Genomic DNA, 14,152 nt, shown 5'->3' with positions numbered 1-14,152 from the left:
GATCTTGGCCCTCCAAGTTCTGGCTGCTTTGATAGCTCTCCGATGACTTGAAACAGATTTAAAAAAATATTTTCCCCCAGTTTTTCTAATTGTTTTTGGTGAGAGAACTGGTCTGTAGCTAGCTAATCTGCCTTTATTTAAAGTGGAAATCTGACCTTGGAGTAACTCATTTAACTTCTTTGAGCCTCAGTTTTCTCATCTATAAAATAACGATTCCAACAATACTTATCATACCAGTACTATTGAGAGGATCAAATAAGATCATCTAAAAGAAAAAATTTCCTAACCTGTATAGTATAGAGAGATACTCTGTATACTTGAAATACTTTATATTTTCCTCTTATGGGAAGACAAATCACCTGAAAGTGATACCAATTTAAATCTAGCTCCATTCAAGAACTGCAACTCAACCAAGCTGCTAATGGGAAGAGCTAGTCAGTGGTACGTACATAGGTGAAATCATAGCTGCATTTCAACACATCTCAACACTTCCAAGAAATTGTATTATGGGACATAACATAATAATATAACTGTAAGTTGAAGTTACAGTTAATATAAATTGATGCATATATATTCAAGGGATGAAATTGGGGAAAAAACTGTATCCTTCCAGACTCTCTCTCTATGAAAACTGACTCTGGGTAGTTCCTTCTTGCCCCTTTGGATGAAATCTCAGGTCACTGTCTTGAATTTTCTGCTCACTCTAAGTCCTTAGCTTCTAACCTCCCTCTCCCCCTCACCCCATTTCAGTATTTTAAAATTCCAGTGTGCTGTAGAAGTTCAAAACATTAGATTTTAAGGTTAAAGTTTTTCTTCTTCTCTAGAACTGAGAAAGGAAGAGGTGTGCTTTGTGTCTTTATTTTCTTGCTCCTTTTTTCTTACTCACAAGAAGCCTCTGGCTTCTCCAGGGTTTGGGAATGGTGGTGGAGAGAAGAGGTAAGGAGTAGGAAGTTCTTTTTGGTCTGATAGTGTTGTGAGTTGGCATATGTGCTTTCTGTACTTGGTAAGCATTTAATGCTGACTCATTCTCTGTGGGTGTTTTGAAACACCTTCCCGCTTCTTATTTCTTGGGATCTCTTGATGTGGGTAAACATACCTCTTTGACTGGGCTGTTGAATTCATCTCGCTCAGCCTGTAGGAATCTAGTAGTCAACTCTCCTGTGGGTGTCCCTTCAGCTCTCCAGAAATTCCCTTGGACCGGGTCTAAAACCATCCCCTGGCCAATTTGCTCATGCTTGGGAAACACTCACATGGGAGATACTCAGACATTCTTTGTCTTAAAAAAGACATAAAAGACCTCTGGGCATGAAAGACCTCTCCAAAGCATCAATCTCTTTGCTGAACTCTCAGAGAAGTTATCTGGCCACAAGCCATTGGACATTTCTCAGCACGAACTGGACAGCAACCTGCCCGGCCCCAGTCTGGAGGGATACATGCCAAGCTCTCTTAGTGGCCCTGCTGACGCATGCCTTTCCTTAGACACAGGATGGGCAAGACTCACAGCACATTGATAACTACCGCCACACATCCTATCAGAATTCTCTCTCAGCCTCTCCAACCTCTTTCATAGCCTGCAGGTCATACACTGGTTTCTAGACACCTCATTCACAAGTTCTGCTTTGGTGGTTTTGTACCTCACTCTATAATGTGGGAGGTATTGGCACTTAATACCTTAGGGTCTTAGCCAAAATGGCGATGGGAAGGGTCCCATTTTTACACTATTACACATGCTTAAAAGGAATGGTCAGAATAAAAAAGGCCACTCATAAAACAGTCAGCAAACAGTATAGTTTTTGCACATCAAGTTCTCTTGAGAACGAAGAGCTGCTTTGCCTTTCTAAAGTTTGCATGTTTATTTGCATGGTCCTCCCTGTTCTCAAGATGCCACAGGCTGGAGAGGTAAAGGTGAGGTGCTGCCCTTAAGTGGTCTTAAGGCAGAAACACCAAGGAGTGGGTGAAGTGAAAGAATGGGAAGGACTGTAAGAGCTCAGGGAGACACTTCTCAGGGCCTCCAGGCATAAACGGTGATGAGTACTGGAGGCTTGTGTCAGTAGAAGGGTCAAGAACTACTGAATATGGATTATCTTCGTTAATGTGACCCCATTTGTACCCACAAGATAATGTGTGGCTTGGAAAATGTGGGTTATGTACAAAAAGTACAAAAAAGAAAATAAAAATGACCTGTAATCCACCACCGAGCGTGTGTGTGTGTGTAAAATTGGTATAATATTTACTTTAACGACATATCATGAATATTTCCCTTATTTACTATCTTCCAGAACATGTTTTTAATGGCAACCTAGTATTCAATTGCATGGCTATATAATTTAATCAATATGATTTTGGATTTTAAGGTAGTTTCTAAGTTCTTTACTATCATATGTAACCCCATAATGAATAACTTGCAGTCTAAGGGTTTGTGCATAGTTCCATTTTTTTTCTTGTGATAGAGGAATAGAAGTGGAATTACTACCTAAATATCTAAGTATCTATCTTCATATTCCTAATATGCTTTGCCACATTTTCCTTCAGAAAATTGTGCTTACTTAGCTCCCACCGGTAGTGTGTGAGGGTGTCTGATAAAAGCCATTTTATATGAAAATTTTTGGTGGGTGAAAATTATCCCGTTATTATCCAGGTTATTACCTTGATGATCGGAATCCGGGCCAGGGCCATGCTGGGAGCGCTGAGGGTTAGAAGGCCGCCCCGGCAGGAATCAGTGAGAACCAGCCTCCTTAGTTGTGTCGGGGTGTGTGTTCTCGCTCCGTGCCAGGCGCTGAGGGCGACGGCAACGATGCAAGACACTACACTCGCCCACCAGGAAGCTCCCTCCGATTTCGCAAACTGCACACCAAAGCGGGCCCAAAGACAGTTCGCCCTAAGACACTGGGTCAGGACCCTTTCCACCCCCTCCCAGGCTCAAGTTCTTCCCCATCAAAGCGTGATGCAATCCCCGTCCTGTCAACCATTCTGGGCTGTCGTGGGACTCTAACCTGAGGGAGCTTTGTGAACTGTTGAGCGTAGTGCACTCGTATAGAATTTTTACTCAAAATGAGTGCGAGGGGAGGAGGGAAAGAGAGGCAGAGCGTCCCAGCGAGACCGGAGGCCGGGGGCGGAGACGCTCAGAGCGCGCCGGGACTGGGTGACTGGGAGGCGGCTCCGTGAGGTGCTTATTCTCTCCCGCGGGCGCCAGGTTAGCGGCAGCAAGAGGGAGCGGTCCGAGGCCCCGCCCACTGCGCGGCCCCCTTCCAACCACAGACCCTTCCCAGTGCCCGCCCCACACCCCAGTCACCAATCCCTCCCCAGGCCGGCCCCTCCCTTGGCAAGCCTCTCCCCCGGCGGGTCCCGCCCCCGCGCTGGCCCCACACCTCAGTCACCAATCCCGCGCCCGCCCCTCTCCCTGAGAGCCCGCCCCCGCGCCAGCCACCACCCCCCCCGCCCGGAAGTGCCGTCGGAGCGTTCCAGCATGGAGCGCGAGCCCAGGGCTACGGCAGCCGCCCCTGCTGCGGCCGCGCTCTTCGCCTGGGTACGTGACTCCGCCTCCGGGCCGTGGCTGCTGGGACTGAGGGGCTCACAGACGCTGGGAGCGCCCGGCCTCGGCGTGGGCGGTCCTGGGGCCAGGCAGCCGAGGTCCGAGAGGCGCTCCGGGTTGGAGGATCCTGGGCTGGGGGCTGAGGAGGAGAGGGCGGGGAGGGAAGGGTCTTCATGGGGTGACTTAGGGGCTTCTGGCTGGTGGGGTCCAGACCGGAGGGGCTGCGGCGCAGTGGGAAGAACCTGCCTCCAGGACAGAGCGTCTGGGTCCGCGACAGACTTCAGGCCCGGATAGCGCCGGGAGAGGCGGAGCGGAGGGCTCTGTGGAGAGAGGATCTCCCCGTCCCAGAGCCCCGTGGGGCCACCTGTGCACCTCACCCTCCCACTGCCAGGAGGATGAAGGCCTTTCCCCAGCCCCACCCCAGCCTGGCCGGAGCAGCCTTTGGTGTGAGGCCGGCGGTGTTGGGCCGTGCACAAGGCGGAGACCCTGCATAGTTACTGATACTCGGCTGTGACTGGGTCTTGCCTGCACGGGGGGGTGTGGGAGTCTGCGCTTGTGTCGGTTTGACGGGAGCACTGAGAGACAGGGTCATCGTTATGTGTCGTGGCTGGAAGAGGGGAGAATCTGTGCACAGGAGTGTGTGGCAGGCAGCCGACCAGATGCACGGGAACAAACACATAGTGTGTTGTAGTTCTTCATAGCACATGCTTGTAATGAAACGTATAACTTGTTAATGTCGGTCTCCTTGGCCAGAATGTAGGCGTCGTGAGGGTGGGTGCTGTGCATGTCTTGTATGGTGCCTGGCTTGTGCCTGGCACATTGTAAGGTGCTCAGTACGTATTTGTTGACTAATGGATGAATGAGTACCTGTTGTGTGCCGAGCTATGTGCTGGTCTTTTGGGAACCACAAAAGAGTGAAAGACTTCCAGCTCTCGTGTTGGGGGCGGTGGGGGGAAGAGAATAAGACCTTTACTGCTGTTAAAACCAGTGTGTATAGACTAATTTACAAAATGGCAATTATCAGTACAGGCAGCATTTATTGAGTGCAAGACTGCTGCAGACCGGCAGAAGGGAGAGCGTGGTGTGGCCCGAGGTGGTCTGGCTGTGTCTTTGGGGTGGCACTGGAGCTGGGGGTGGAATTAGGGATTGAATGTGTGCCTGGGTGGGTGCTTTTCCCAGGCCAGGGACTGGGGTCTGTGTAGACAGAGGAAACATCTGACAGAAAAAGCCTTTCAGATATGGCCTTGTCAGTACTGAAGCAAAAATACTGTTGAACCTAACCTCGTTGCTGCGCTTGGAGGCTTGCTGGTGTTTTCTTCCTGCTGCATTATCTGTGTGGAGGGGTGTATTAGTTTGCTAGGACTGCTATAACAAAATACCACAGACTGGGAGGCTCAAACAATGGAAATTTATTTTCTCGCAGTTCTGGAGGGTAGAAGTCCAAGATCAAGGTGTCAGCAGGTTTAGTTTCATCTGGGGCCGCTTTGGCTTATAGATGGCCTCCTTCTTGCTGTGTCCTCATGTGGCTTTTTCTGTGGGTGGGAGCATTCATGTGTTTCTTCTTATAAGGATACCAGTCATATTGGATTAGGGTCCCATCCTTATGACCTCATGGAAGCTTAACTACCTTTTTAAAGGCCCTATCTCCAAAAACAGTCACAGTCTGAGGTACTGGACGTTAGGGTTTCAACAAATGAATTTCAGCGGAACACAATTCAGTTCATAACACGGGGATTTACCTTTTTGGATGGGTGTGTGTGTGTGTGTCTTATGTCTGGAGTGTTTGTAAGGAAGGCAAATACAGCTGTAATAGATTGTATTAAAATTTCCTTTTGTTTTGCTTTATCATGGATTTAGGGCCTCTTGCTGCATTACAAAAATTTGGTGCCATTGTTTGAATCTCATAATGCTGGCTCAGCAACCTGTAGCCCTGGTAATGGGGCAGCCATGGAGATCTCATGGCTAACAGAGAAATCCTCTGCACATGCTCTCCACTTCACACCATGCAAGTCTTTCATTTGCTCTTTCCTGAGGGACTCATAGGGTCATACATTAATTCACTGTAAAATATATGCACACCTTCTTTGGGCCAGCACCATTTCAGATGCGGGGGAAATAGCAGTGAGCAGAACAAAGCTCCTGCCATCATGGAGTTACTTAACTCTCTGAGCCTTAGTTTCTTCATCTGTGAAATAAGTGATAATGCCCCCCACCCCGTGAGAATTAAAGGGGAATGCCCAGCACACAGAGAAGCACTCAGTAGTTGGTAGCTAATATTGCCCTGAGGGCCTCTGGGACCTGTGTCCCTGCATGGCTCCCTCGTCCAGCATGGAGTCCTTGCAGCCCAGGATGGTTGTGGAATAGACCACAAGGGGCAGGAGTTTGTATTTATGTATGCATTTTTTGGTAGTTATTTTAAATCATTTTTTTTATTCAGGTGTCTTCAAAAACAAACACATTTTAAAAGTTTTACTACTCAAGAACCAACCAGCCGTCGGTGATTGGAGAAATTATAAGGATTTCCAAAATCTTAATAAGATTTTCCCTGCAGGTCCATAATCCCTTATCTTCAATTTTGAATACAAAAAGCTCTGTAAACCCAGAACTGACCTGACATGAGGCTGTTTATAGTCTTTGCCCACTAACTGAGTATTTGTACCGTTTACTGCAGAAATAATACTGTTTTACCTATGGGGTGCTGCTCCCAGACCTTGCAGCAGTGTATATGATTTATATACTGTATTACTTTTCTAAAGTCTATAAAATTCTGAGTCTGATGTACATCTGGCTGCAAGGGTTCCAGATTAGGGATTCTGGACCTTTATCATATAATAACGACAACAGACATATTGCCCACCAAGGGGAAATCTGTTTCCTTAGAGGAATCTCACCACGTGAATCTTACAGTAACAAAACATTGTACTTGGAAAGGCCCTTAGAGATCGTTGCCAACCTCTTTCACCTCTTTCAAATGAAATAACAATGGTGTGCCCTGCTTGAGGGCACAAAATCCTCAGCTAACTTTGATTCCAGAAAGTCATTGCCAGTTTTCCCAGTGCGGGTGTGGGGAGAAGGGACAAGAACAAGTCCCAGCGTATTTCCCACCCACTTCGTTCCTATTTTTCTTGATTATTTCTTTCCGTAGCTTCCCTAGATAATTACCTTTTATCAGAAGGAACTCCTATGCTGTCCCCTAAAGGCAACACATGTAGGCTGGGGCATTGGAAGGGGAAGGTGAAGAGTATCACTGGATGAGTTGTGGATGTATAACAACTTCTTAAGAATGAGCCTATGAAATCTCATCTGTTATAGGCTCTGAGAGGAACGTGAGGGTGAGAAAGGTAGGCACAGGTAAATTCAAATTGACAGTTGGGGTTCCCATAGTTTTTCATCCTTGGCTTATTTTATCCCTAGGGTGCAAATAGCTATGGGCAACTTGGCCTTGGCCACAAGGAAGATGTGCTTTTGCCCCAGCAGCTGAGCAACTTCTGTAATCCTGGATGTGTCAAGAGGATCACGGGAGGAGGGGGCCACTCTGCTGTTGTCACAGGTAACTTCCTTCAAGAATATATCGCCTCTCATTTTCTTATTTAGACATTCTCCCCTAGGGTGTTATATTACTATCTATCAGCCTTTTGTATTTTGCAGAGGACAACATTTTTGTGAAGGAATCACATTACCATCAGAGGATGGCAGATTGTCAGAGCTGAAAGGATTTCAGAGATCAAGGCCACCCCTCTTTTCCCCTCGCCCTGCTCTCCAAATGAGGCTCAGAGAGGAAAACTGCTTAAGGTTACAAGACAAGTAGTGGCCGAGTTGCAACATATATTACATTTTATACCATAGATTGATGTTTAACTTTCATATATGAGTTAGAAGTCTTGGCAGTTAAGTTGAATATTCCTTGAGAGGAAGAATTTTATATTTTCCATAATCTTCCCTCAGAGTACCTAGGATAGTACTTAATAAGTATTACAAGCGCTATAATATTGCAAAGGAGGGCATATTGCATCCTGGTTAAGAACATAAACTCTGGAATCGAACCATGTGGGTTAAAATCCTGGTTCTCTTAGTTGTTAGCTGTGTGGCCTTGGGCAAATTACTTAATTTCTCTGTGCCACAGTTGCCTCTCTGTTACATGGGGATAATAATGATGAGAACCAATGAGTTAACAGGGCTGCATTATGACTTTCATGAGTCCTTGACACTTTTGCCTTTGTGGACACCTCCTTCCATAAAGAAATATTTAAAATTATGTTTACAGCTGCACTGACATAAAGATTAATATAATCCAGGCCAGATTTAGTATTATATATTCCTATTACATATATTTTTTATTAAAAAATTAGATTAAAACATTTCTGTGGGCTTCTACAAGTATGGTGGGCCCCAGACGCTGTGCCTAAAGGATAAGTCAGCCCCACGCCTGAGGCCCTCAGAAGAGTACTTGGCATATTCTGCGTCCTGAATAAACGTTGGCTTTTATTGTTACAGTAGATGCTCAATTTGGTAATTAATTGGCCACTGCTGTAGGACTTGGAGTTTCCATTTAGATATTAGATTGGAGCCCCTTGGCCTTGTGCCATTTGGTCCAGAGCACATTAACATGCATGGCTCATTAACTTGGGTGGGAAAAAAGTTAGTGGGTCCATGACTCCAAATAATTAATGAAATCCTTTTGCTCATCTTAGCAGTTGTAATTTCCCCTGTGCACACTGCCACTAAAACCTTTATATTTTGCAGATGAAGGAAGCCTTTTTGTCTGTGGCTTGAACAAAGATGGGCAACTGGGGCTTGGTCACACCAAGGATGTCCTGTGTTTTACCCCCTGCAAATCCCTCCTTGGATGTCCCATCCAACAGGTGGCCTGTGGCTGGGATTTTACCATTATACTTACAGGTGAGTGCACTCCTAGGTAAATCTTTATCACCACAAAGGCTTTGGGTGAGAAGAGCATGATGATGGGCCCTGATTATATGAAATCCTCTTTGTATTTAAAAACACAAGTGTTGTCTCTGGTTGTCAAGAAAAGTTGCAGGGTGCATTTTGCAAGGAGGGTTTTAACAGTAAAGGAGATAGGGCTGGAAAATCTGGACTGTAATTATTAGAATCTAAACAATAGCTCTCATTTATGAAGTACTTAGTGTGGGCCTGTGTCAGAGTTGTAGGGAGTCAGTAGGTAACACTCTGTTTCTTGCTCACATTTGGGATCAATTGTGAGACAAGCACAGAGCAGTCAGACAGGTAGAGATCAAATTATCAGCTTTTTACTGATAAAGGCTAAATTGGAGGGCAAGGTTAATTGTCAGGCCAAGAGGTTCTGCTAATACTCCTCTGATCCAAACCCACTCCCCAAACTCTAGGCCTCCCCCGTAGGGGAAACCCTTACTATGTGTCAGCCCAGAGTGCCTGAGAGGAAGGTGCCAAGCCATACTGTCCTGTTCCTTCTCCCAAACTCACCAACTGGCTAGGTTACCCATCCTCCCCTAGAAAGCAGTGAGAATGGGGAAGGGCAGGGAGAAAGGCCTGGAGTATATTAAAATTATGGAAATTCCATCTCATGGAAATATGAAAGGTGGGAGATAAGTATCCTCCATTCCAACACTAGGCACATGGCTAAGCATTCTCCACAGCTAACTTGTCATTAATTAGGTGGTGTAGTGGATAGCCTGTGTAAACCGCTTAGCCCAGTGCCCACTGTTTTTGTTCCTAGGGGGATAGAGCAGGGGGTATGGACTGAATGTGCTGGAGCACAGGGCCCCACTCACTCCTCTCATTCCTTTTGCTCTTCTCATCCTTCAGCGTTTACCCATTGGTCACAGATGTCTTACTTCTTAGATTTGCAATTCAAGTATTTGTATTTTGCAGAAAATGGTCAAGTTCTATCATGTGGATCCAATTCCTTTGGCCAATTAGGAATTCCTCATGGGCCTCGAAGATGTGTGGTCCCCCAGGCCATTGAGGTAAGGACAGCCCCTAATATTGAGCTTGCCTGTGTACTGTGAAAGTGTCTCCAGGTATCACAGTTATCCCTCCCTGGACTAAAAGACTGGCTGGGTCCCTGAAAACCCATGGGGTAGTTAGAATTTAAGTTGAAAAACTCAGGTTCTCCTGGGAAAGATTAGGTTGGAGGGATGGATGTTGTGAGTGAAAAGCCTCTGTTAGCTCTCATACATGTTATAATTTTTTGTGAAATAAAACAATAAAAGTAATATATCTTATAATGACATTTTACAGTTCTAAAAGTCGTCATAGTGGAAACTGTGTTAGAAACAGGTCCAGTGGGAATTGACTCGCCTAAAGACACTAAGTGAGGCAGATGGCATAGGCCCACACTGTCCAGTGGGAATGTCATGTGAGCCACATACGTAATTTAAAAGTGTCTAGCAGTGCCATTTAAAAAAGTAAAAAAAAAAGGTGAAATTAATTTTTAAAATAACAGCTTTATTGAGATATAAGTCGTATACCATAAAATTTACCCTTTAAAAATGTATGTTTCAGTGGTTTTTAGTATACTCACAGAGACGTGCAGCCACCACCATCGTCTAATTTTAGACCATTTTCATTGTCACAAAAGAAACTGCATGCCCAATAGCAGTTAACTCCCATTTTCCCCTCCCACCAGCCCCTGATGACTGCTAATCTGTATCTGTGGATTTGCCTATTCTGGGCATTTCACATAAATGGAATCATACAATATGTAGCCTTTTGTGGGTGGCTTCTTTTACTTCACATGATGTTTTTAAGTTTCACCCGAGTCATGGTATGACATGGTAAAATTAATTTTAACAACTTTTAAACTACTCTAATGTAGCCAAACTCTTATTATTTCATTTTATATGTCACCAATATAAAACTTTATTAATGAGATATTTTATATTCTTTCATTTATATGAAGACTTTTTCTGGTGTACATGTTTTACTTAGAGTATATCTCAATTCAGTCTAGTCACATTTCAAGTGTTCAACAGCCATGTGTAGTTAGAGGCTACCATATTGAACAGCACAAGCGTTAGATAGGACTCCTGGTTTTAGTTCAGAGCTCTTTTCACTGCATCATACTTAAAATGTACACATTTTTGTGAAGATTATATTGTAAGCAAACTTTTAGAGGAATTATGCTGGAATCTAAAATGAGTTTCACCACCTAAGCTGCTCCACTCATATCTAATTTCCTTAAACAGTGACTAAGAGTGGGAGATCTGTTTTCATTGGAGAGAGCTTAGGTCTGCTCCTATCACTTTGCTGAATTCTAATTGCTGGTATTGTGGGGTATTATTTGGGGTCATGGTTTGGGCTGTTCTAACAAAAATATTATAGACTGGGTGGCTTAAACAGCAAACATTTAATTTTCACAGCTCCAGAGGGTGGGAAGTCCAAAATCAAGGCACCGGCATATTTGATATTTGGTAAGGGCTCACTTTCTGGTTCATAGACAGCCATCTTTTTGCTGTGTCCTTACACGCCACCAGAAGGGGAAAGGCGCTCTCTGGGGTCTCTTTTATAAGGGCATTAATCCCATTCATAAAGGCTCCGCTCTCATGACCTATCACCTTCCAAAGGCCCCACCTCCAAATACTATTATGTGTTGGGGATTAGGTCTCACCATGAATTTCCTAAGAACACAGACACTGAGTCTGTAGCACATGGTATGCATGGAAGTCTAGACTCTGTAGTCCCTGTTGTAAGAAGTTCTACAGCTTCTAGTTGCAAATAGGTAGCTTTTTAAGAACCTATGTATAAGTTATAATTAATTTAGCTTAAGTCACATGGTTAAAGAAGACAGAGAGGAGCAATGGTTAAAATACGTTGGATGACAGAATCAGAAGGTAAAAACATTTTGACACACTGTGTCTTATAGAACAATGGGAGGAATGTGCCAAAGTGAAGTATAAGAGAAATTCTTTCATTTATTTAATAGCAACTATTGTGTGTAGGTGCTGTATTTAGGCAGGGAGGGCAAAGGTGAATAAGACCCAATCCTAGCATTCGAGGGCCTTGTAGTTTAGTAGTACATGTTAGATACAGAAATACCTAGATGCATTACCATGTTAGAACTATGATAGATGCATGTATAGCCTCGAAAGGGAGTACTGAACTCTTTCTAGGGGAAGGTGGGGTGAGAACAGACTTATGCTGAATCTTGAAAGTTGAGTAGAAATTTCCCTGGCTCGGGATAGGAGGATGTGCAGAGTAGGTACAAAAGAAGCACATTACAAACAGAAGGAACTTTGTGAACTAGGGTATAGAGCATAAAACAGGAGGGCATGGGATACTGCAAGCAGTTTAGTATGATTGGAATATAAGGAAGTGGTAGAAGTGCCAGGAGGGATCGGGCAGGCAGGGAGGTAGTGTCTGATAAATGGTAAGAACAGTGAGTTAGAGAGGGGCCGCATGGGGTAGTGTGGGGGGTGGATTGAAGGAAGATTACTCAGAAAACTCTTGCTAATAATCCAGATGAGAGATGATCCTGCCCCAAACTAAAGCAGCAGTAGTGGGGATGGAGAAGAAGGAATTGAGGTTAGTTGGTTTGAAGAGAGTGACTCCACATATAAAGCCCTTCAGTTAGCTTTGAAAAGGAAAAAAAAAATTAAAAGAAAAAATGTTCAAGGGTGGTATATTCAAATTGTATGAGCAGTAGGATTTGATCTTCCCCAAAGCTAATGTGACTGTGGGCTGAGTTGATAGAAATATAGTCTCCAGAAGAAGAGAGGCCAGAGCTCTGTCCTTCTTTGTGCTGGTCACACTGCATCTAGAATGTTGTGTCCTGGTGTGGGTTTGGTTCTTAGGCCCTGGGCACTGAGGTGAATAAGACTCAGACCCTGCCCTTGAGGACTCTAAAGTTTAGAAAGACACTGTGGATCTGTAAATAAGCAAATATGGTGAAGTCCCATAGGGGCTGTGATTGGTGCATATACAGTCCCTTAAGAGAGAGACTGAGTAACCAGAGCATAGAGGAGAGAAACCAAGAGGGGGAGGGAATTTGAAACCAGGTGATGGCTGATGGAATTGGGGATGTTTTTCCTAAAGAAGAGATGTGTATTAGTTATCTATAGCTGTGTAGTAAGTTACCCCAAAATTCAGCAGCTTAAAGCAACAAGCATTTATTATCTCACAGTTTTGGAGGGTTAGGAATCTGGGAACAGCTTAGCTGGTCTCATGACTTTGCAGTCGAGATGTCAGCCAGGCTGTACGAGGTCTGCTGGAGGCTCAACTGGGCTGGTTCCACTTCCACGCTCTCTCATGGGCAGGAGGCTTTAGTTCTTTACCATATGGGGCTCTCTATAAGACTGTTTAGACATGGTGTCTGACTTCCCTGAAGAGTGATGAGAGAGAGAGAGAGAGGGAGAGGGAGGCAGGCTGGTCAAACAAGAAGCCTCAGTGCCTTTCATCAGCTAGTCTCGGAGCCACTTATCACTTCCTTATCCTATTCATTAGAAGCAAGTCACTAAGTCCAGCCCACAGTGAAAGGGAGGGGAATTAAGCTGCACATCTTGAAGGGCGGAGTCTTAAAGAATTTGGGGACCACAAGGTGTCTTAGGACATGACAACTGTCTTCAAATGTTTGGGAAGCCTTGTCAGAAGCAGTAGGCAGATAGGTTTGGTTCCACCTAAGGAGACAGATGGAACCGTGCAAAGATGAGCAGGCATCTGGGGAGGTGGTGAGCCCATGTCACTGGAAGTAGGTATTTGACAGGGGTTGTATGACCACTTGGTGGGGTGTTGTAGATAGGTTTCTAGCACTGAATGGGGATTGGACTAGATCAGAGGTCAGCACACTAGAACCCTTGGTAAATAAAGTTTTATTGGAACACAGCCATGCCCATTCATATATTTACTGTGTATGTTGCTTTTATGTTACAATGGCAGAGTTGAGTAGTGTGACAGAAACCATGTGGCCTGCAAAATCTAAAATATTTACTATCAGGTCCTTTACAGAAAATGTTTGCCAACCCCTGGACTGGGTGACCTTACAGGTGCCTCCTAGCCCTGAGTGGCATTGTAATATGGTATTTTAAAAAGATTTTGCCTTTTAGGAATACATATAGAGGCATTTATGAGTGGAAATGTTGGGAATTGGGAGCTCCAAACCAATCAGACACATAATGAGGATCATGCTGTGTTGTGTTTGGGCATAAATTACATAAAATTTTGTAGATGGATAATTCTGAGATTGCCATCCTTTTCTTTGTTTTGACAGCTCCTGAGAGAGAAGGTTGTTAGTATTGCTGCTGGACTGAGGCATGCTTTAGCTGCAACAGGTGATCATTTTGCTTTTATTTTCTTGATAAGCATGTAATAAGGAGACACGGAGCTTTGGAAGAAATAAACTTTAAGATTCAGAGTGTCCTGCTATGCTGCAGTCTGATTAAAAGGAGGGGACATAAGGCAGAAGTCATGTGGGAAAGCCTTTAGCAGGTAGGGAGGAAGGAAATGACGTTGTCTAGCTCTTTGTTATGTTCTTAGGCATGGTGCTAGGTTCTCTTGATTTAGTTAGTACCTCATTTAATCCTCATAGGCACACAGTGATGTGAGTTAAAAATTTTTTGTATTGAGGTATAGTTGATTTACAATATTATGTTAAGTTTTAGGTGTACAACATAGTGATTCACAATTTTT

At 44.5% G+C, this 14,152-nt stretch overlaps 1 protein-coding gene across 2 annotated transcripts in view; it reads left to right on the top strand.

Moving 5' to 3' along the window:
* The first annotated feature begins 3,444 nt into the window (after nucleotides 1-3,444).
* Nucleotides 3,445-14,152, top strand: part of SERGEF (secretion regulating guanine nucleotide exchange factor) — a 227,518-nt gene continuing 216,810 nt past the window's right edge. For both annotated transcript variants that reach the window (XM_036861735.1, XM_036861736.1), the window contains exons 1-5: nucleotides 3,445-3,526; nucleotides 6,947-7,082; nucleotides 8,276-8,431; nucleotides 9,401-9,495; nucleotides 13,734-13,794. In XM_036861735.1, coding sequence (XP_036717630.1) covers nucleotides 3,467-3,526; nucleotides 6,947-7,082; nucleotides 8,276-8,431; nucleotides 9,401-9,495; nucleotides 13,734-13,794 — 508 coding nt within the window. In that variant the 5' untranslated portion in view covers nucleotides 3,445-3,466. The remainder of the gene's footprint in view (nucleotides 3,527-6,946; nucleotides 7,083-8,275; nucleotides 8,432-9,400; nucleotides 9,496-13,733; nucleotides 13,795-14,152) is intronic.

The sequence above is a fragment of the Balaenoptera musculus genome, chromosome 8, assembly GCF_009873245.2.
Source record: "Balaenoptera musculus isolate JJ_BM4_2016_0621 chromosome 8, mBalMus1.pri.v3, whole genome shotgun sequence".
NCBI lineage: Eukaryota > Metazoa > Chordata > Mammalia > Artiodactyla > Balaenopteridae > Balaenoptera > Balaenoptera musculus.
The sequence above is the reverse complement of the archived record's forward strand: the minus strand, read 5'-3'. Positions and strand labels throughout refer to the sequence as shown.